The sequence below is a fragment of the Rhynchophorus ferrugineus genome, unplaced genomic scaffold (genome assembly GCF_030347505.1).
Source record: "Rhynchophorus ferrugineus isolate W39M unplaced genomic scaffold, kcgeb_rfMv2 rfM14, whole genome shotgun sequence".
In the NCBI taxonomy this organism is placed as follows: Eukaryota; Metazoa; Arthropoda; class Insecta; order Coleoptera; family Curculionidae; genus Rhynchophorus; species Rhynchophorus ferrugineus.
Genome location: NW_027472593.1, coordinates 861,430 through 884,442, shown reverse-complemented (window position 1 = coordinate 884,442; position 23,013 = coordinate 861,430). Strand labels below are relative to the sequence as shown.

Here is a 23,013-nt window from a genome sequence, read left to right as displayed (position 1 = left end):
ATTAATTTGTACTTGATGATGTGTAGTTTAAAACTCTAGACTGATTCACTGTGAATGATTGGTATAAACTAAACAACAATTACCAATTTTTTATTAATTTCTTAATATTTGCAAATGACTATACTTTGCTTGTTTTTGTTTTTAGGTATTAAAAATTGTAATCCTAACGGTCCTATGATGATATGTGTCTTAAATGTTGCCCACTTCTCATAAAGGTTATTTCTACGATTTTTGGTCCTGTTTTTTCCGGTAAAGTAGCCAACGGCGTGAAGGCCCCTATCCCAAGACCTAAATATGTGGCTTCAAGAAAGAAGATTCGAGAAGACAATTCAGGGGGCCATCCTCATGATGGATCGTATGGTCGTTATATATATAATTAGAGAATGATATATATTAGGTGAGTTAGTGTACAGTTCTTTTGGTTTAATTTTAAAATACTTCTTCCGTACTCTGGAACAAATAAAACACGCACTATATAGAGTTTTGAACGAAAAGTTGCAGGCGTCTGAAAATTTTGAAACAAATGTGCTGTCTGGTATCTAGTACACTAAGAACAACGTTACTAATTATGTTCCTGTTTTTGTCTAGATGAATCTTCCACTGGCTTTTGGTTTATAGATCATACCAATTAATAAGCAAAAAAATGGCAACGCCCTCTTAATTTATTTTTTAAATCATATTTAATGGAGTGAGTTTTATTCTTAATTCTATTTACAGGATTCCAATGGGCAACAAAGCAATCCATCGTGGTGGCGGTTAGATCATTCCTACAACCCATCGTATGTTGTCTTTATGCTTGCCTATTAGTCAATATGTTATTAGAAATTCAATAGTCTGGGCAGGCGTCCAGCCCAAACTCATTGAACTTGTTTGTCAGTGTGAAATTCAGGTAAATCTTTTATACAATTATATTTTCACTCCATCTTAGAAATACGTTCCATATCACAGAAAGCGGCACCAGATGATACAGCGTTGTATAAGTAGCAATTTTGAATTGTTTACATAATTATATCCCGGTTGATTTAGAACTTCTATCCATTCTCAGATGATTCTCTAGAATCGACTTGTTGTAGGTATTTGAGTAATTAAAGTACTGGATACAACTTAGTCCATGCATATTTATACTTTACAAACATCTCGATTAAAGCCACAACACAGAAATGAATCAAGAGTGAGGGATCTTCATCTTATCCGGGTGGTTTTATCACGAGCATGCGCCGTAGCGTTTTTACGATTTTATATACAAAGCAACTACTCTTAACATTTAATTATTCAACAATATATAAGCCGATTCAGTATATAGGCGCATCCACCCAATTATTATATGTCCAACTATATGTGTAACATTCGCAAGATATGTTATATTAATGGTATATTACTTTCGAATCTAAAGAATTCTTACTTTTTGGCCATTTGGAATAGGGGAACTAATAAAACATTAACAATCGTTAACAAAATTATTATATTAACAAATGTTTTATTAAAATATATCCAAAATTACCTGATTTCTGCTATAGATTTAATTGGCTGGTTTTCACAATGTGTCAACATGCTTGTTGAAAAATATGATTTATAATGTTTCGCATTTATAATTTAATTTTTGGAGATATTTCTTCAAGTTTAATATGTTTAAAAAATATACCAAAAACCATACCATAAGTCATATATCTAATATTTGACCGAACTGTTTTATTATTGAATTTTCCGTTTTAATATTATAATTTTTCTGGAAACATAATTATTTATCAGATTATTTATTTATTATAAAAGCTAGTACTGTACTAATATACGAATATTTTATTTTGTTGTTTTTCAGGATACATATAAAATAAAGAAAGTTTTCCAGATCTCAGTCAATACATGGAGAAAATGTAAACGCGTCGTTAATGACAATCCATTTTTTTCTATAGTACAAATAAAAAGGGCGTGATCCACGTTCTCATCAGAGAGTAGACGGCAGACTGCATCTGCTTTTTAAATCCCAAATATAACAACTTGAGGGAGTCCAAACTTGCTGGAGAAAGCGAATTATAGGAGAATTGGGGAATTGGACAGTAGGGGTTGACAGTACTTTGGTTGAAGGCTGCAATCCGACGAACTGTAGCATTTAAAAAGGATGAGCAATTTAATATATATTTGGGTATACATGTATGCTAGGGCCTGGTCTGGAATAAGGCGTAAAATACAGCTATAAGAATCACTCGCTGTTCGGTGAACTTGAGAGGACAGTTTTGTCCATTTTTAAGGTCCACCCGATAGAGGTGCGGTGGAAGTGGGTAGAAGAATGAGTCCATTAGGTTTATTAAGTTGTCTTTTTATAGCATTCATATGAATCGTAAAATTCAATTAATGTTATCAACGTTTTTAGTATTTAAATTTCAAACGTTAATTCATCAATAAACTATTATATTTCTTGTCATAGATTTTATAATTAATTAATAAATTTTTTTGGAAAAATGACTTGTTTTAATGCTTGACCATAAAAAATGACACAAAGTTTTAAAATTACTTTCCTGACGATGTGCATCCATTATAATATTTTTTAGAACCGATTTGGTGAAGGTAATTGGGCAATTAAAATACTGAATTCAGCTGAGCCGCTCTGTATTTATACTTTATGAATAAGTCGGTTATGGCCACATCACAGAATTAATTAAGATGCCGGAATCTTCATCCTGCCCGTGAGGCTATAACTCGATCTTGCTCCGTAGCGTTTTACATATTTATATTTCAAGGCAGCAAAACATTTATTTATGCAATCGTGCTTAAAAGCGCATTTACCATATAGGCGTCTCTAATCAATTATTTGTGTCTAAAATTCGGCCACCCTGACCTCGCAAAACTTCACTCCGACCTGCTCTTGGAATATGGTGGTTGTTATTCTGGTTTTTCTTTAATGGAGACATACTCTTATCTACTTGATCTTTTAAAATTTCTTACCTTGTTGATGATTTTTTCTTTATAGTTCCATTTTATACTTTCCATACTGTGTATTTTATAACTTCTGTGAAGTCAATTTTTTTACTTTTTGGGGTGACCTGCAGTTTATTCCTTCGGTGAGGTCTGGCTGCCAGACACCATTTTAAATTCTCTTAATGGTCTGGTATATTCAATGACTCTTTTTCTGTTTTCTTTTTTTTGTTGTGGTGACTACCGATTGGTTGGCTACTCCTGTGCTGGCAACCTGGCAGTAAACGTTCATAGCAACGTCGCTCGTGATGGCCCCCAGTTTTTGGTACCCTTCATATCATCAGCTAATTTGTTGTCACGTGCATTGGTTGTTCTTATCGTTGGAGTACCCCACATAGGTATGCCCCTTTTGCAAGCCCTCTTTACTTTCCTAAATATAACTATATATTTGTATTAGATATCGATGTTCTTTCCAGTTGCTCTATGTATTTGTGTTCTGAATCGCATCTTAAATTAATGATTTTTGTCTAACACGATCTCAGAATAGAATATATATTTTCATTGTGTAAAACTATCGAACACTTGTTACCTCCTACTGTCCAACCTCTTTGATAAAATTACTTTGAGCGGAAAGATAAAAAATAATTTGAATACATTTAGTGTCTAATATCTTACTATGTATTTTATAGCTTATCACTTTTGGCGCATAAAAAATATAACACACATTTATCTAATTTTTAGGCATTTAATTTTTAATCCTAAGCAAGCAGACCTTGATACTCAACAAGGCTTCTACTTATTGGCATATCAAAACACCAAATGATGGATAATCGAGGTAATAAAATAAAAAAATTAATGAATATGTTAACAATAAAAAAATAAAATACGGAATAAGTTTTACAAGGAATAGACTATTTATCTCTAAAAATATTTTTCAACTGTATAATTAAATAATATATAGTTAATAAACATACATTAAGCACATTTTTATAACATAAAACAATGAATTTTCAATAAATCACATAAACACTTCATATCGCACACTTATAATAAAATTTTAAAATAGAACATAATTTATTTGGTTTGGATAATATAGCTTTTGGACTTTTCCAATTTTTCGTTATTACATCACTTATTGCGTCAGGTGTTTTGTCTTTGTTTGTGATGAAACCACTGGTGTTTGTGGTACGTTTGCCTAAAAAGAAACCAATCAAAGCAAGTCAAATTTTGAAGAAAAACTCAAAAATTCATATTACATTTTGACGATCCTGATAACTATTCAATTTGGATTTATTGGATACGGCAGTGTCTGTAAGTTGTCCTATTCTCTGTCTTTCAGAATTCCGAAAATTCCGTCTCTTTGAAGCAGACTCTGTGTCTAAACGTCTCAATACTTGATGTTCGAGACAATATTGCTCTGCATTATAAGTTGGGCCCTCACTCTAAAAATACAAAAAAATTATAATATTTATAGATTATTAGGATTTTCTAAAATCATAAATTACGTTATCCCAACTATCATCAACTGGTACAAGTTTAATAGGTTCTAGAGGTGTTACCACCTTTTCAACTTCACTGCCTTCTTTTATTAGCTGCAATTCTATACACTAACTAGTGTAACTAGTATAAAAAAAGTACTGTATCGGTTTTCTTTAATAAATAATACACCTTACATTTAATTCTTCTGGTGGTACACGGTGACATGTATTATAATCACAAGGGACTAGTACAATATTCCCGCTGTTAGCAGCTTTGCATTTCTTCAAATGTAATTCCATCCTTGATACTCTTATGTGATGTGAGTTATTGTAAGGACAAATAACTTTTTCATTGGGACTGTAAAATATCGGTTAAGTATTATCTTTAAATTCTTTGGTCATACATTACTCTCTTAATATCTCCATTGTTTAAATTTCTGTATTATATGTTTTTAAGATATTTTAAATATACACTAATATAAATTGTTAATAGTTAAATTATAAACGTTTATACGTGAATAAATGCACTTAAACTTTGAAATATTTCAAGGTAGCAAACATTGTTTATCAAATTCTTTTGTCAAAATATTTTATGTTTTCTTATTGATTACATATATGGAAGATCAAAGAATAAACTAGAGATGATGAAAGAAAATCGATTGTAACTTCCGATGTATCGATAGTTACATAAATTATTCCATAAATATTATAAAACCTTTTAATCATTTTTAATAAACTATTAAATTTGGTACTTAACCTTAAAAGATTAGCTTCTCTACACTAATTAAAATAAAATATTTATTAAAAAATTCGATACTTTAATGCACATTTTACAATCTTTAAATAATATCGATATTTTTTTGGGCCTGCCCTGTGTGTATGTTAAATCGCAATTTAAAATACTGACTTTATTTCTAACATGATCTTAAAAAAAAACATTTCTAAAATGTAAAACATAATCGAAACATAACGATTAATATACTTTGAAAACGGATATTTAATTTTATATACTAATATACTTATTAATATACTTTTTACAGTATTTACAAAACATCGGCCTATATATCAATATTTTTATTTTTTATTAAAAAATCTACATATTTTTTGTGAAATATCGAAGTATTTTCCAGTAGCAGTAGCTGTTAAAAAATATTTATATTTTATTCATCCCTTATATCCATATACTTTTTTTAAAAGTTGACCTTGAAAGTGAAAGGAATACAACAAGGAATACATTCAACATCTTCCATTCAAGATCAAAATGATATTAAGTCGACTGCACGTTGTCGATATGTTCCCGTGCCGCACCACCGAATGGTTCCAGAACAGTCTCCGTTAGTTGGTTGATCGAAACGCATTGCCTTGTCTTACCTGTCGAACCAATAAGGTAGTATTTTTGTCGAATAAATGCCTCTTATTTAAACAAATAAGGTTAGAATATAATGAACATTTTAAAGACTAGAACATCTGTGCTGAGGTTATAACAGTGAGTTAAATAAAAATTTCTTTATTAAAATAAGTGGTGACAGTGATAAAATAGCCGATGGATTATCCCCTTCAAAAATGGTAAAATCAGACTGTGTAGAAACTTTGCTTTTCGTCTTATCAGAACAGAAGCTGGAAATAACTGAATTAGCGTAAAAATGCTGTATGGCGTGGTAAAATTCTTCATCTGGTGCTTCTAATGCACAAGCTAGAATGGTTTGGATATGCAATTAATCTAAACTAAAAATTAGGGGTAAGTGATAACATTATAATTGTTAAGGCAAGTCAATCTGTCAAAGTCCGGTACATACTATACAGTACATAGTTACTATTTGAATGTTAAGCTATATATAATAGTACAGGAAAAATATGTAGCAGACCTTATTCTTGGGTTTACTAACAAATAATTTCCGAGTTAACTTGTCTATAATGCAACAACTCTCTGAATTGGCGTCAATGTCCTGTATGAAATACTTTTATTTCTTGGTAAATAAAATACAAATTCAAATATTATAATGGTCACTATCTTGATAATATACTAGGTGTTGCAACGGTGATTACAATAACAATCGTATATCAACTACGTCAGCAAAAAACTCTTCGAGAGACTCTAAGAAACTATATGATTTCTGGTCAAGGCGTCGGCCTTTGTAGCCAAAAAGTGTCCATCTCAGCATTCCCATCGCTCGGTCCCGATACCACGTCTGTCTCGATTAGCGAATGAGTTATCAGGTGCCCTCTATGTAATTGGTTAACAATACCGATCTATATTTTGTTATAGCCCATCTCTCAGTGATTATGGAGAATTTCACTTGATTCATTTACCACAACGATCTACTTTGACGCACTGTATTAAGTAACATTGAATACGGACTATATCTTTTTACTCTGCATAGAAATAAAAAATTCTGGGAATATACGAATAGTTAATTTAAATCCAGAAAGAAGTCATCCGTTTGTACTCAATCATTGCAAAAAGGCCCGTGCTGAAATTAGTTGTTGGTTAAAAAATTTTAAACCAAATAATACTAATTGTTCTACTATACAACAAAAGAAATCTCCATAAAATCCCTATTCCTACTCTGTTGTGTGATAACAAGACATAGCATTTCATTATAATGATGACTGTGGTGCAGAAACATCTACTAGAGGATAGAAACACCACTTAAAATCTGTCATTCGAGGGCAAAATGACGGCAAATCGACTGCTACGTTGTCGATATTTTAAATTATTATTTACATATAGGGAAAATAGTTTAGTGGAGGATTTACAGATTTGCGGCTAGCTGCATATTAAAATTTTGCAGTAAGTCTTAAGTCTGCAATACGTTAACCTAATTCACAAACATACTGAATAATTTTTTCTGTTAATTAGATTTTGCAAATACTAAAATATCGCAATATAATATAGTTTTAAGCAATATAAATAAATATAGTTTTGCATAGTACTAGGATTTGTATTAAAAGTTTGAGTCTCGTTTTCCTCATTTTTCCGCTTTCTAACTTTTAAACTTTTAGGGCGCTTCGATTTCATTTGGATTATTTTATCATATTTCATATCACATCATAATGCAACCAACAGCAAAAAGAACATAAATGAATAAATGGAACTAAAATGTATTAAGGCAAATAATCTAAATTTGCCTACAATATAACGACTACTGTGTGACTATAACTAAAATAATTTTAAAAATAGTTTAATAATATTTTTCTTTGTACTTCGAGATTTTGACTGTTTATGATCTGTGATCGGTGGTTAATTGAAATATTACTCCAAAAATATAAGGTTTTTTTTTTGTTCTGGCCTAAAAACCAGGCGGTGGAATGCATGACGCATACCTGGTCGCGGAGACTTGCCCTGGAGTGACAAGTTGGACCGGGTTATGTGGGACTGCCTCTGGGCTTACCAATACACTAAACCGAAACCGCCTCACAGTTGACCCCTGTGGATCACTACTGCTACTGCATTAGATTTGGGGATATGGCACCCGCTGATCGGGCAGCCGTTATTGGGCACGAGGGCCCGGCGATTCTATTGATTCTCGAACTTGAGTTAACACACAACTGGGTACTGTTCTATGGGGGCAAAAGTTATGACTGTAGCGATGGTTGGGGTCGTTTCAGCCTGGAAAAGGGGGAGAGCTTAGCGGTGACGCGGTGCTAAGCTCCCAGCATGTGGACCAGCTCGCGAACAAGCGCGTTTTCAGAAGAACTTGAGCTGAGTTGTTGTTTGTGGAATGATTGAGATATGAAGTGCTTGATTTCTGGAGTGTCAGTTTCCCTATGAATTTGATTATTTTTGACAAACCATGGAGCGTTTAATATTTTCCTGAGGAGCTTATTTTGGGAAACTTGAAGCCGTTTGACCTGGTTGGGTGCAACAAACTTGAAGTAGACATTAGATCCGTAGAGGAGTACGGACCGAATTAACATCTTGTAAAATAAGCATTTGATGGAGATGGGAAGTCTGCTAGAAGGGCAGATCAGAGAAGATAGCAGGTTTGCTATCCCCGAACCTTTATGGATTGCTTTCTGGATTTGGGAATGCCAACCGAACGCCGGTCGAAGTGAAGACCTAGGTACGTGACGTTATCCCGCCATGGAATTATTGCGGTGTCGATCTTAAGTTGCGAGACGCGCAGTGCGTAACGCTTCTTGTGGAAAATGATGGCCTGGGTTTTCAGGGGGTTGATTTGCAACCTCCAGAATTTGAACCACTTGACCGCATGATCGAGCTGCTTCTGTAAACTTCATGAATTGTAACTCTCTATTCTCGGCATATCTAAAATAAAGAGGTTAAATAAGGCTGGGGCCAGCGGGGAACCTTGAGGAAAACCAGCATCGATTTGTTTACGACTGGAAAGTGATGCCCTGATCTTGACCTGGAAAGATCTGTCCGAGAGATAGGACTTGATGAGAGCGGTTAGGTCTTCTGGGAGGCCTAACCGCAAGCACTTTGCGAACAATCCGTCGTGCCAGACCTTGGCTTTGGCTAGCTCCAGAAGAATTGCTCCAAGCTTTTTACGTTGGTCAAGAGCATGATGGATGCGTGCAGCCAGACGGGAAGCTTGATGGACGGATGAGTGGTGAGCGCGAAAGCCGAATTGTTCATCTGGAATGATGTTGTTTTCCTTTCTGAAAGAGTTGAGAGCGTAGAGTATTGCCCTCTCAGCAAGCTTCGAAATGGCGCTGAGAAGGCTGATAGGCCTGTAATCAGATGGAGATGATTTTGCTCCTTTCTTGGGTATAACCGTTATATGTGCGTGTTTCCAAGACGCCGGGAAGTGTTGCAGTCTCATGATGGAGTTAATGATGTTTGCCAGTTCTGCGAGCTGCTTATGCGGGAGCTTTTTTAACTGGGTAATCGATATTCCATCGAAACCTGGAGATTTTTTGTTTTGAAGTTTGGCGATCATAGTCTGTAGAGACTTTGGAGACACAAAATGGTCGAGAAGAAAGGCGGGGATTACTGGTCTTTTGACGGAGTTGGATTCGTTGATGACAGTGTCAATGTCTTTAGCTTTAGTGTTCTGTGCGGGTGGGAGGCATTTAATTTGAGCTTCGTAGGTCTCTGCAAGGAGCTCGACCTTTTCTTGGTCAGTGACTGCGAAATTTCCTGTAACCGCTGACTTCAGGGGAGGGATGACATTGTGCGTCTTCCCCACGACGCATTTGGAGACACGCCAGAAGGAAGGGGGGCCATCCAGCCTTTGGTCCGCGAGAAATGAGTTCCAGTTCATTGCTCGCCAAGTGGAGACGGCCGCCCTTACCCTCTTGCATGCTCTGGGTGAAGCAGCATCAAGGGTGAATCGAGCTAATCTGCATAAACCGTTTTTGATGCGAATTTCACGTTTAAGAGAAGCGGGAAGGTTGTTTTTCCACGGCTGGGGTTGTGATGAAATTTTGACTGTGGCAGATTCGTGAGCAGACTGAATATCGCGAGTTAGCTTCAGTACGGCTTCCTCGAGGTGTTCTGGTGTGTTAATTTTCGGAATTGGATCGAATTTCAGGAGAAGAGATTGGTAGTTTTTCCAGTCGGTTTTTTTCCTGAATCTTGTTAGTGGGACTTGAGTGGTGGCGCAGATTCCGAGTTTGAGAAGGACCGGACGATGATCAGAGTCTAGTTCGTCAAGGACTCGAACTTCGGAATCACGATTTACGTCTTGAAGAATAAAGAAATCAAGGATTCTTGCTGCGCCTTGAGAGACTGTACTAGGGTGATGGGTGGGTTCATCTGGCAAGGCAAGACCGTAGCCCAGATCTGCACTTAGAGCTACGATGGCGTTACCTGCGGGATTCGCTCTGGAACACCCCCAGATGGGGTGGTGGGCGTTGAAGTCGCCACCTATTATTTTCGGAAATTTTCCTTCCACGAGTGATCGGTATTCGCCATAGTTGAATGCAGAAGATTTCCTGTACAGGGATTTAATCACGAAGGGACGTTCTTGGATATCGGTTTTAATGGAGGTTGTTTCGAAGTTGTTTACTGATAACGATGGAAGGAGCTCGTGTTTGACTCCTTTTCTGACGAGAATAGCGGTTCCACCGCCTCGACTCGGTGTTCTATCGTTTCTGTAGACCAAAAAGTGTTCGAAAGAGAGACGATGCGAAGGTTTCAGGAAAGTTTCCTGGATGAGCACGATGTCGACGTCATAGAATGTCATGACATCTTCCAATTCCGCTTGCTTTCCGCGTAAGCTATTTGCATTCCATGTCATCAGTATAAGAGATTTCGGAACAGCCATTTCGAAGAGTTAAAGGCTGCTGGAAGTTATAGAGACAGGTAAGTGTTGCCGCCTAGGCAGCGACATTTGGAAAAAGACGAGCAAGTTGGTGAGCCAGGGCGATCACTTGCAGGAAAGCCTGCGGGTCAGTAAACGCCTGTATTGTGGAGTTAAGGTCCGGTGTATTGGTTGGAGCAGGAGTTTGAGTTGGAGCAGGCTGGGTGGCGCTGGCTAATTTTTGGGCTAGCTTCCTGCCACCTTGGTTCAATGCAAATCAATCCTGCAATTCCATGCAGAACCTTGTGGAGTCCTGGTTTCGGTCGGAATTTTTGGTTTTCTTGGAGCAGGAAGGCAGCTGCAACCGCTGAAGTTTGCGGTATGAATTTCACTGCAGTTGCTGCACTTTCGAGGTGCTTCTGGGATTTTGGTACAGTATCTAGTGTCGTGATGCCCGGCACATTTGACGCAACGTGGGGGGGCTCGGCAATATGAGCTGGAGTGCCCGAAAAGTTGACAGTTGAAGCACTGCACTGACTGGCCGTTTCCCCTCTGGACCTCGACATTCACTGTGATGACGCCGAGTTTGGTCATATATATGATCTGTCGCTCTTCGCGAGGAACAACTACCTGAACAATTGGTAGTTCTATCCCGGATTTTAATTTCCATTGTTGTGATTTGGGAGCCTGTTTTCCCTTGTTGCCGGCCTTCGGCAGCTGGCTTTCCTAAGGTGGAGAGACGGGCCCTCTTTTCCTTTTTCCCACCAAGGTGAAACCGTTTAGCTGGTGTCTGGGTCTGGATTTCTATGGCAGCGGGAATCTTTACTTCCATGGCATCTTTTTGATGCTTCATGAATTGTGTTATCGTAGCTGTGAGAGTTTTGATTTCTTCCTTGAGATCTTCGGAAGCCTTTTCGCTCTTTTCCAGCTTTTCCGTCTGTTTGGGCTTTTGCGAACGTTTTAACGTCAGCTATCTGCTTTCGCAGGTCTTCGTTCTGTAAAAATATAAGGTCTAAAAGGATTAGTTTTCCAAACAATTGACAATGATCCTATTTCAATTGTTTAGTATTTTATTTACGTATTTGTTAATATTCGAGAAGCTACCCGGTCGTTCGGTTTTACCATTATCCCTCAAGTCGGAAAGAATTAAACAAGTTACAAAATTTTAAGCATCTGTTGTTAATATGAATTGCTTATCAAAGTTAGGATACATTAAAATACTATCAGATGTTATAATTTTTTTACATTTTTCAAAATATGTTTAATTTTTTTTAATATGGAATTAAGAGATTTCAAGAAATTTTAAACAAATTTAGAATATCAAAAAGACCTATAAATTTTTTTAAAATTGGAAAATATGGAATTAAGAGGTTTCAGAGATCTGACAAAAGGCTTGCCGGTGATAACCCCAAGTTGTCGTTATTGTGGAATATTTGTAATTTTTTCTATATATGTAGGGAACGACACTTGATCCATCTGTCTGACGGAGCCGTATCTACGTTTCAAGAATACGCTCTGAATGGTTAGCTTGTTTGTGGAATAGCCGCCACCGAAAGAATACGTTCGAGTGGCATACAATAATGATTAGTTTTTAATTTTTTGTTATATTAATTTTGGTTATAATTTATATTAACAGAAGCAACCGTACAATTATTATTCTTGGCTTGCCATAAATTATGAATTATGTGTAATGTAACACCTATACACTGATACACCTATATACACTAAACAAGTTCCTGTGGTTTGGTTCGCTTCGATCTTCTGATTTCCCGCGTGTTGTCCAATAGCTGTATAGCTTTCACGTTACTGTGATTATGCAACCGTAGTTCAAGGCGAAATCTTGGATCACTTCTTGTATCCATTTGATTTCGAGGTCATTGATAATTATTCGCAAAACTGTTTGATGTTTGGCGTATTATCAATATATGGCATTTGTCAACCCCTTATGTGCACACCATGGATCTAAATTGGCTTTATGATTGACTGATAAACCAATCTCTTTGATTTTAGGTTAAGTGGAGAGTATATTTCAATTAACCAATACATTTTCTTGACTTTGAATCTAATCTGCTCTGCTTTTTGTCTAACATGAGGTTTTTAGTTTAACCTACTATCGAGACATATTTCGACGTATTTAGCTGATTCTGCTTGAATCAGGCATCTGTCAAGTGATATAATTATGTATTTGTCATTTTACTTCAATTCAAAATTAACATGGACGGATTTGGAGCGATTAAGCCATATTTTTCAGTCTCTAGTCCATTTGTAGATTTTTTTACCGCTACTTGTACGTTATCTACAGCCTTAGACAACTAAGACAATTTTTAATATGAAAACTGTGTCGTCGGCAAATGTTCCAAGTATTGTTTCTTCTGTTGTAGGGATACGTGGATCTTCAGCTGAAATAGGGTTGAGTGTAGAGATTGCTCGTGCATCTAAAACTCCTCTTTGTATATTAATCCCAAATGCCGTACCCGGTCAAAAGCTTGTGAGACGTCCAGTAATATTGCAGGGCAGTATTTCTTTTCTTCGAGTTCCTTTTTAATTACCGCTGTTACTCTATGCGCTTCGTCCATTTTTGAGTGGTGATTTCAAACTGCAAATTGGAAATCTGGTATTTCTATAAATTACTTAATGCGTTTTAACAGCAGTTTCTCATATAATATTGATATCGTAGGTAACAGCGAAATACACTGGTAAGATATAACTTGGTCTACTGGTTTATCAGGTTTTTTAAGCAAATGAATTCGAGCAACATTAAATAATTCCGAAACATGCTTCAGTCTCAAACAGGCATTGAATATTCAATATATCTTTTATTAACCAGCCTTTTTAGGATTGATGTTAATATAAATTTCTGTGGCAACTTCCATTGGAGAAATCTGATTTACAACAACATCGGTCTTATGAACAGGATTTGTATCTATTGCAGATTCTATAACCGTCGGTTGGAATACGTTATACGTTTTTGCATTATAAGACTAAACGGGTCTCTGCTAGTAAATGTGTTAGTTGGATTGGGTTTGTTTGTTTTTTTCAGATTTGTCGCATCTAGTGCTAACAATACTGGAGTGTGATCAAATGATACTTAGCAAAATCTCTCGATTTGTATTTAATTTGAAGAGATGCCTTTCGAAATGTAAAAGTCCAGTAGGTCTGATAATTTTTACTGCCCCAGTAAGTGGGTTTGCGCCCAGAGTAATAATTACATGTAGTTATATTTATTGCTGCGAATAGTTCGCTGGGTTTTCCAGGTATTATTAATCGTGAACCTCAGGCTGTATGTTTAACATTTTTTTATTATTTAGTTATTATATTGTTACTAGTCGTTTCCGTCTAACCTACGATTTGTCTTTGTAATAACTTAAATCTAGGTATATAACTAGGAGGACCCATCGGCCCTATCTCAGTCTTTGGTGAACTAATGTTTATACGTGTCACTGCTGAATTTTTTAATATATGCACCTCACTACACAATGCTACACAAGATCAGGTGATTTGATTTTCTTGAGTCTATGTCGTGTTCTGGTGGTATCTTTCCTCCTGCTCCCTTGCAATTCTCTTGATTTCTTGACTGACTGTGGGTATCTGAAGGTCTCGATGTAGGTAGCAAGTGCTATAGTATTTGGGTACACCCACAATACCTCTCAGGACTTTGTTCTGAAAAACTTATTTGATTTATGTTACTCTTTGCAGAACATCCCCATAATTGAACTCCGTATGTCCATATATGTGTTAGTAATTGCTTATATATTGGCAATTTATTATATACTGTTAATTGTGATTTTCTTCCAATTAGTCAGTAGATTTTCCTATTTTTCAACTCCAGTTCGTTTCTTTTCTTCTTCATATGTTCCTTCCAGCGAAGTTTTGCATCGAGATTCATTCGAAGATGTTTAGCGTTGTTGCTATATGGAAATATAGTGTTATTTAATCTTATTGGTGCTTGTACGGTCTGTTTATATTATGAACTGCACGTGTCCAATTATTTAAATTGTCACTTGCCTGTTGTAATTTTCGTGAGGCTTCTTCAGTATTATCTCCGACAGCTATAATCGCAGTATCATCAGCAAATGTAGCCTTCGTAATATTTTCCATTTGAGGTATATCACAAGTGTAGAGCAGATAAAGCATTGATCCCAGTACACTTCATTGTGGTACACCTGCTTTAGCTTCTTTTATTGTAGAGTAAGCTTCTTCTTGTTTGACTCTGAAGATTATGGTTGTAATGTATGATTTTAATAGTTAGGTGTGTTGTTTTGGTAGTATTTTCTGTAGTTTATGCATAAGGCCTTCATGCCAAACCTTATCGAAGGCTTGTGTTACATCTAAAAATATAGCTGAGCATACTTTTTTACTTTCGTAGGCTTTTTCAATAACATCTGTTATTCTGTGGACCTGGTCAATTGTTGAGTGCTAGTTAAAAACCCAAACTGGTGTGTTGGTATTAGGCTTTTTTTCTTTATATGATCGGTTTTATTCTTTTCAACAGGAGTTTTTCAAAACCTTAGATATTATTGGGAGCAGTGATATAGGTCTAATTTTCACATAGGTCTCTTATAGACGAACTGTGTAGACATGAACGCTTTAAATATTTTGGGACTTTCCAGATTGAGTAATCAGTTTCTTTATCACGTGTTACATTTCTCAGATAATCATTTATGGTTTTGTTTTTTATTTCCCTTTTCACTCTTTGAGTTATATTGTTTAAACTATTTTTATTTTCAGGTGTTCTGTTTTGTTGCCATTTTTTTCGTAATTTACGTTTTTCAGCTACCATTTCCTTCACTTCTTTTGGATAATTAATTCCTTTAGTTGTACTATTAATTTGTGGAGTATTATTCCAAGCAGCTTGTTGAATATCAACTACGAATTTCTCTGCTTCAAAATTTAATTGTTCAGTTGTCTTGAGGGGTACGTTTAGTTAAATTCGTTTGTTCAATTGTTCAGCAAATCGTTCCCAGTCTGTTCTCTTGATTGTTAATGTTGGGTTTCTTTCTTGTCTTATTATATTTTCGCTCAACGTCAGAATCACTGGCGTATGATCTGAACTTATCTCAAAATTTTCTTCGATCTTTTTATAGTTGGCTGTTATGTTTCTTACTATGAAGAAATCTAACAGGTCTGGTTTTTTCTCTTTATTAGTCGGCTAATAAGTTGGTTTTCCAGTTGACATGTAACTACATCATTGTTCAGCAGCTGCTTTATGCCGTTCATTGCCTTTAGTTGATGTCATTCTGGGTCCCCATCTAGTATTTTCTGCATTGAAATCAACTCCAATTTTAAATATTTCTCCCAGGTTGCTTAGGACATTCAAATAATTTTTCTTTTTTTGATTGTATCTTCTTCTTCACTTCCTTCTCTTGCGGTGTTAGCTGGATGTATGGTATGATAAAATGTATATCCTCTAAATTTTATAAGGACTCTTTTGTTAAATGGGTTTCTGATATTAGGCAAATATCTATTTTTTGCATATCTAGGAATACTTTTAAGGTAGCGTGATGTTTCTGCATTTTGCACTGTATTTTGGTTTAGTTCTGCATTAATTTTTCACTTTTAGCTGATGATGGAAGCGCTCTTGCCATAGCTTTGATGCCTCTGTTTTTTTTGTCGTCATAAGAGTGCCATTACAGTTTCAGCAACTCTGAACAATCTATTATTTTTGTGAATATTGTACGACATTCGGCGTCGAGTTTTATTTGTCCATTGTTCAGTACCGTTGCTTTGAATATTATATACTTGGACCTCATCGTAAAGCAAGTCAAAGCCGGTAATATTACTTACCATACTTGGGGGTGACCTGGGCATTCTAATTTCTTTATTTTGTTCATTATTTGGTTTTACTTTTATTTGCTGTGATGATGATCCCCGGGGAATTATTTGCTTTTATTTTTTTACTTTTACCCGTTATTCAGCCTATTTCTTTCTGCAATTCTTCTTCATCTGTTTCGTATATAACAATTGGACTGCTTTTGTTGGCTTGGTGGTTTGTCCTTGCCTTCAGAGCTTTGTTTATTTAGTTGTAGCTGGAGGGCATATATTTGTTTTTGAATATTGGTTAATGCGATTTCAAGACTCTCTGACTTTGTAGAGTGCCCGTTCGTTCTGGGTTCTAGTTGTGTTTTCTACATTCAAAACTGCATTATGTGATATCCTGATGTCGATATTTCCATTTTATCTATTTTTTGTGTAGTGTTCTCATATTTTTTACGTGTTGTTGAAATAATACTGTTATTTTTATGTTTAAAATTATCCTACCCTGCATTTGTGGTCCAGATATTCAGTTTCGGCTCTTAACGTTTTATGACATTTTGCATTTATTTTCTACTGTACTGACCCTTTTTTCCGATGGCACTTTCACTTTTTCTGTTTATTCTAAAATCTCCTCCAATAATATATCTTGGGCTTAATTTTAACAATAAATGTCTATAACATGAACATAATAAAGGAGGATTTAATAAATAATAAATGGAAATTAGAAAGAGAAAACTGGAACACTCTATGAACAAATTATCATGAAACTCAATCAGGGTGGTACAAAAGACACTAGAAATAGAAAATAAGAAAAGCGTAGTAATTCTGAACATGGCGTCTTTGGAAATTATGTGTTATGAAGTTCTAACATCTCTAGGATGTGTTACAACAACATGTCGTCAAAATGTGGACAAATTGTACATTTAAAAAGAAGTGGCAATCCCGTCTAGTTCATTTACACTTTCCTTCAAATTTAAGAAAAAACATAACTGACATTAAATTAAACGGTCTAAAATATCGCACTACTAGATCGATTTCTATGTACCATAGATATTTGGAACCATTCATGATTTTCTTGAATAGTACAAGTCTTCGTCGGTATTTTTGGCCAAAATGTTGAGAAAATATTAACAGTAGAACTCGCTTTTATTCTATTATGTAATATCTAGAGGAATAATACTAAAATTATGGATTTATAAATACATAAGGATTGATAATCAATTTATCATAAACATATAAGTTGCATTTAATATATCTTAATATTAAACTTGAAAATCCGTTGTAGATCCTTCAGGTCTCTCCTAAAACCTTCTCTGAATATCAATAATCAAAATTCCCAAATTTAAATAAAAATATGCTACCTATCTAAATATACATATATTTATCTTAATCAATTTTAAGGCATATTGATATTTATTTTTCTTGTAAATACTCTAATATGCATCAATGATGCTGATGTTATAACAAAGCGATATTTAAGTTCAAAATAGCTATTCATTTCAAAAATATACGAAATATCTAATACCTGCATAACTAGACATTCAAAACTCTTTTGATTTATTTGTAATATAAATATTGTAAGATCAATTTCGTATTAAAATGGTACTGATAAAATAAATTGATTATGGCCAAAAGCATACCCTTTATCTAGTATTATTTTATCAACCACCTTATAATACACTAATATTAATGATTTACTGAAATCCTTATTTGGGATTTTTATTAATTAGACCTCATAAATGAAATTGACGATGGGCGATAATTGAAATTACAATTACTGACATGTTTAAATGTACTAGGTAAACTAATACATATTTATCTCAAAATATCTACGTTTCACTTATGAAATTAGGAAAAATACAAAACAACAATATTACAATAAACATAATTTATTTAAGTATAAAGGACAATAGGATAAAGTTATGTTATTTGTGTTACATCCACTTCATCGATTTTCTCTGGACTATTTCTTAAGGGTCTAAGTTATATAGACTCACTAAGATTGTGGTAACTGCAAATTTATCATCTTCTTTCTAATTGAGGTAGACCTTATATAACAGTATACATCTTGTATCTTTCAACTCATTTGCCCATGGTTCTACACTTATGGCGTCATTTTCATCTCTATTAGCTGTGGATTCAAAACCATAAGCTGCTTTTATGTTTTGGAACTCTTCGTGAGTCACTAAATCTATTCTTCTTACATTAATAATATCCACATCGTGTCTTACATCATCCTCTATAACATTAAATGGTATTTTAGCTGCTCATTTGGTTACAATTTATTCTCTATTTGTTTTCGAGAGCTGCAGGAGTTTAAGGTATTTTCATGTCCAAAATATGTTTTGGTGAATTCTACTTCATATTCTTCACCTTTGTTCTAATTTAATACTTGCTAGGCAATGTGTATTTATCTTGTTTCTTCCTTGAACTTCCTTGGACCCTGAAATATTATGCTAGCACAATATAAAGAAATATAGCTTCTTCTCTCTTGACACGAGGTTGGGGCTTGCTCCATATCATTTTCCCATATTTGAATTTCTTTAAAGGTATTAAATTTCAATAACTCCTCAACGTTTAAGTTATGAGTTGACTGTAAATGATTCATTAGAAGATTCGCTTACATTGTAGTATGCTCGCATAACTTACATGTGTACAGTATTTTTGTTACTTTGGTATCTTCATTAATAGCAGGATGCTTTGTTTTGGATCCACGCTGTTTCAATATTTGTTTGCTGCTATATTTATTTTCGCAAGTAAAATATTTAAAAATGAATACACCCTTCAGATTTAATGCAGATATTTTTCTAAAACATAAAATTATTGTAAGATTCAGCAGGAAATTCTCTTGTTATGGACATTCAAATTAGAGCAGGTATATAACTTCGTACAGTTTTCAAAATAGAAGAAGAAGCTTCTTTTGTTCCATGTTTTGTCTTTCCATAGCAATTTGATTTTCTTATATAATTACTTAATTCTACTATTATAATATAAAACAAAGCAATATATATAGAAAAAATTAGTGTATACAATAATATAAACTAAATATTTCAATCAAAAACTAAATAAACTAAATAAATTATATTTCAATACAATCGTAAATTAAACTATCTAAAATTATAAAAAAGACTAATTAAGTAATAATTTGGTTAAAAAAAATTTGCGGTTGCACTCGAATAAGCGCAATTTTCCCCACTAAGAACACAAAGCGAAATGCACGTAACAGCCTTGGCGTGAAATTTAAATAAAAAACAATTTTTTTCTGGAAATAAATTTGTTAAATTAAATTCAATTAAATAAATAAATATATATATATATATATATATATATATATATATGTATATATATATATATATATATATATATATATATATATATATATATATATTTTTATATATATATATATATATATATATATATAAATATATATATATAAATATATATATATATTTATATATATATATATATATATATATATATATAAAAATATGATATATAACAATAAATATAAATTTATAATGTAAATTTATATACATTTATCTAAATTTATCTAAAAATATAAATATAATGTAAAAAATATATATCTATAAAATATAAATATTATATACATAAATATAAACCATAAGCAAAAAACTTTGGTGCATAGCAAAATAAAATTACCTCTTCCATCTTTCCGTCAGTACTTTTAATATTTTATCCGAAAGATCATTATGGAATGTACAATTGAAGGAGTTTTAATTTACTTTTTTAAAACATTTGACAAAAATTTTGTTATATAATCGACATGGCAAAATCGCTGAATAATTTAAGATATAGCTCAAAGACCTACTGACTACTTGTATATTAAAACAATTTTGTTAGAGTTTGGGACACGATATATTGTCTTGTCTCTATAAAATCAGTCTCAATTTGTGGGTCTACTAATTTATTCATAATTGTATGTAAACAAAAATCATATTTCATATCTTTTTTAAAATGTTATACTAATTAACCTGAGATATACACTACGGTACAACGTAAAACTTTGTTTGCTGTTATAGGAACAGCTGGACTGAAGTTATAGTCAAGTAATTAACAGTAAAAATGAGCAGAAAGGGGGATACTAGTTGAATGAATACAAACTTTACCTTTACCTTCTGGAGTTTGTTCAAGTGTCGATGATACTTGCTTCGAACACCCTGGTTGCGGGCCTGGAATGATGGAAATAGGTACTACCAAGGAAGACAGTTTTGAAATTAACAATTATGAACAGAGATGTGATTGAGTCCTTCAATTTACCTTCGATATAATTTTGATTTTGATCCACTTCAATTTGTACATGTTCTGGGCTCGTGATATTATTTTCACCATAACTAAATTGTTCATAAGTACTTAAAGGAAGGTTTAAATGTATCACACAAATATCTCACGTGGTAACGATAATAAATTATGCCTCATGTTTAACCAACCAGTTTAGGATTTTAAAAGTTTTCTACTCACTTCTTAAGGATCGCTTTTTTAACGGAAAACGATGATGCATTTCCTCACTATCTGTGCATCCGGACACACAACACTTCATAGATCGGGAATACATTTCAACTACGGACTTCTACCTAGTAATAAAATAAAATAATAATTTAGTCTATAAACGTTATAAAAAGCTGACCACACTGTTCTCTACATAGGGCACGTTAAAAATGGGGTGCAAAATAAACAAACCATAGAACGAAATGAACGAATCAGATTCCGTCGCGGCTCTTAGCAGTTTCATGTTGGACGTGGCGAAACATTTCGCCAAAATTTCCATAAATTTCCATATATTCGCAAAATGTTACCAAAACACCCACCTACGAAACTTCCTGCCCTACTCGTATTTAATATAATAGTTAGGGGAGCATAATTGCCAACGCCTCCGACCGTTTTAATTTGGTAATATTAGGTACGTCTGTGTTTCTATCCGGTAGTTTCCAGAACAGTTTCAAATTTAAAAAATTAAAATAATATTTTTAAATTTTCAAACAAATTCCGGTACATTGTTACTATTTGATTGTTAAGCTATATATAATAGTACAGGGAAAGAATGTAATTGACCTTATTCTTGGGTTTGCTATAAATAATCTTGTTCGTTGATTGAAACATATTGCCTTGTCTTACCTTTCGGACCAATAAACTAGTATGTGGTCGAATAAAGGCCTTCTATTTATCCTGTCAAGTGTGTGTGTTTAGAATATAACGAACATTTCAAATACTATAACATTTGTGCTGAGGTTGTAATAGTGAGTTAAATAAGAATTATTCTATTAACATAAGTGGTGACAGTGATAAAATAGCCAATGGACCATCCCCGTTAAAATGGTAAAATCAGACTGTGTAGGAACTTTGCTTATCGTCTAATCAGAACAGAAGCTAGAAATAACTGAATTAGCGAAAAAATGCTGTATGGCGTGATAAACCTCCTCATTTGATGCTTCTAGTGCACAAGCTGTGCCGTCAACTATGATGTCAAAATTTGTTTGTCAAAAATCTAAACTACAAATTGTAAGTGATAACATTATAATTGTTAAGACAAGTGAATCTATCAAATTTCGGTACATTGTTACTATTTGAATGTCAAGCTATATATAATAGTACAGGTAAAGAATGTAATTGACCTTATTCTTGGGTTTGCTATAAATAATCTCCCAGTTAACTTGCCTATAATGCAACCACTCTCTGATACGGTGTCAATGTCCTGTAAGAAATACTTTTATTTCTTGATAAATAAAATACAAATATTCAACAAACATTATAATGGTCACAATCTTGATAATATACTAGGGGTTGCAACGGTGATTACAATAACAATCGTATATAAACTACGTCAGCAAGATCTTCTTCGAGAGACTCCAAGAACCTATATGAATTCCGGTCAAGGCGTCGTCCGTTGTATCCGAAAAATGTACATCTCAGCATTCCCATCGTTCCGACCCGTTACCACGTCCGCCTCGATTAGCGAATGAGTCATTAGGTGCCCTCTATGTAATTGGTCAACAATGCCGATCTATATTTTCTTACGGTCCATCTCTTAGTGACTATGGAAAATTTCACTTGATTCATTTACCACAACGGCCTATTTTGATGCACTGTATGCAGCATCATTGAAAAATTCTGGGAATATATGAAAAGTTAATTTAAGTTAATAAAAGCACCAGCCTTCTTTCTGTTCTGTCATCATTGTAAAGTCATCCATTTGTACTTAACCATTGCAAAAAGAATATTTGAAATATGTACATAATAATCCTTGTAATAACTAAATAAAAATAAACAAAAACCTTATCTGTGTTCCTTATTTATTTTTTGAAGTCGGATTAATTTTCTTGTTAAAAACATTATATTTTTCTCTTTTTGGTGTTAGATATTTGCTCAACAAATTATGCAGTTATTATATTAAGTATTATAATGGGCATGTCAAGTAAAGTTGCAGTCTGTTTGAGGAAAAATATGAATAAAGGAACAATGATTGAAAATAAGAAATGCTTCAGGCACCGGGGTCCGCTACCTAACCTAACTGATTTGACAGGCATTAACCAAACTAGAACACCCACGAAAAGTCGTTGTTTCCACCGGGAATCGAACCCGCGACCTCCACCTGTGGTCTGAAGACTCTAATAACTAATCTCTACGGCTTCTCATATGATATGGTTAGT

At 34.0% G+C, this 23,013-nt stretch overlaps 1 protein-coding gene and 2 pseudogenes across 2 annotated transcripts in view; all 3 read right to left on the bottom strand.

Moving 5' to 3' along the window:
• Positions 1 to 23,013, bottom strand: part of LOC143205649 (eukaryotic translation elongation factor 2-like) — a 497,146-nt pseudogene that overhangs the window by 180,911 nt on the left and 293,222 nt on the right. The window lies entirely within an intron of this gene.
• Positions 1 to 23,013, bottom strand: part of LOC143205762 (eukaryotic translation elongation factor 2-like) — a 232,309-nt pseudogene that overhangs the window by 154,887 nt on the left and 54,409 nt on the right.
• LOC143205725 (uncharacterized) lies at positions 3,750 to 5,295 on the bottom strand. Its single transcript, XM_076418800.1, has 5 exons — positions 4,798 to 5,295; positions 4,584 to 4,746; positions 4,416 to 4,517; positions 4,167 to 4,352; positions 3,750 to 4,105 (listed from the first exon to the last, which is right to left on the bottom strand). The coding sequence occupies exons 1-5, from the start codon at positions 4,812 to 4,814 to the stop codon at positions 4,043 to 4,045; spliced, it is 531 nt and encodes a 176-aa protein (XP_076274915.1). The 5' UTR covers positions 4,815 to 5,295; the 3' UTR covers positions 3,750 to 4,042.

Excerpts from the sequence above, each read along its gene's own strand:
- LOC143205725 (XM_076418800.1), bottom strand. Across the intron at positions 4,518-4,583 it reads TACCACCAGAAGAATTAAAT|TGTATAGAATTGCAGCTAAT; the intron begins GTAAGGTGTATT and ends TACACTAGTTAG. Across the intron at positions 4,106-4,166 it reads GTTATCAGGATCGTCAAAAT|GCAAACGTACCACAAACACC; the intron begins GTAATATGAATT and ends GTTTCTTTTTAG.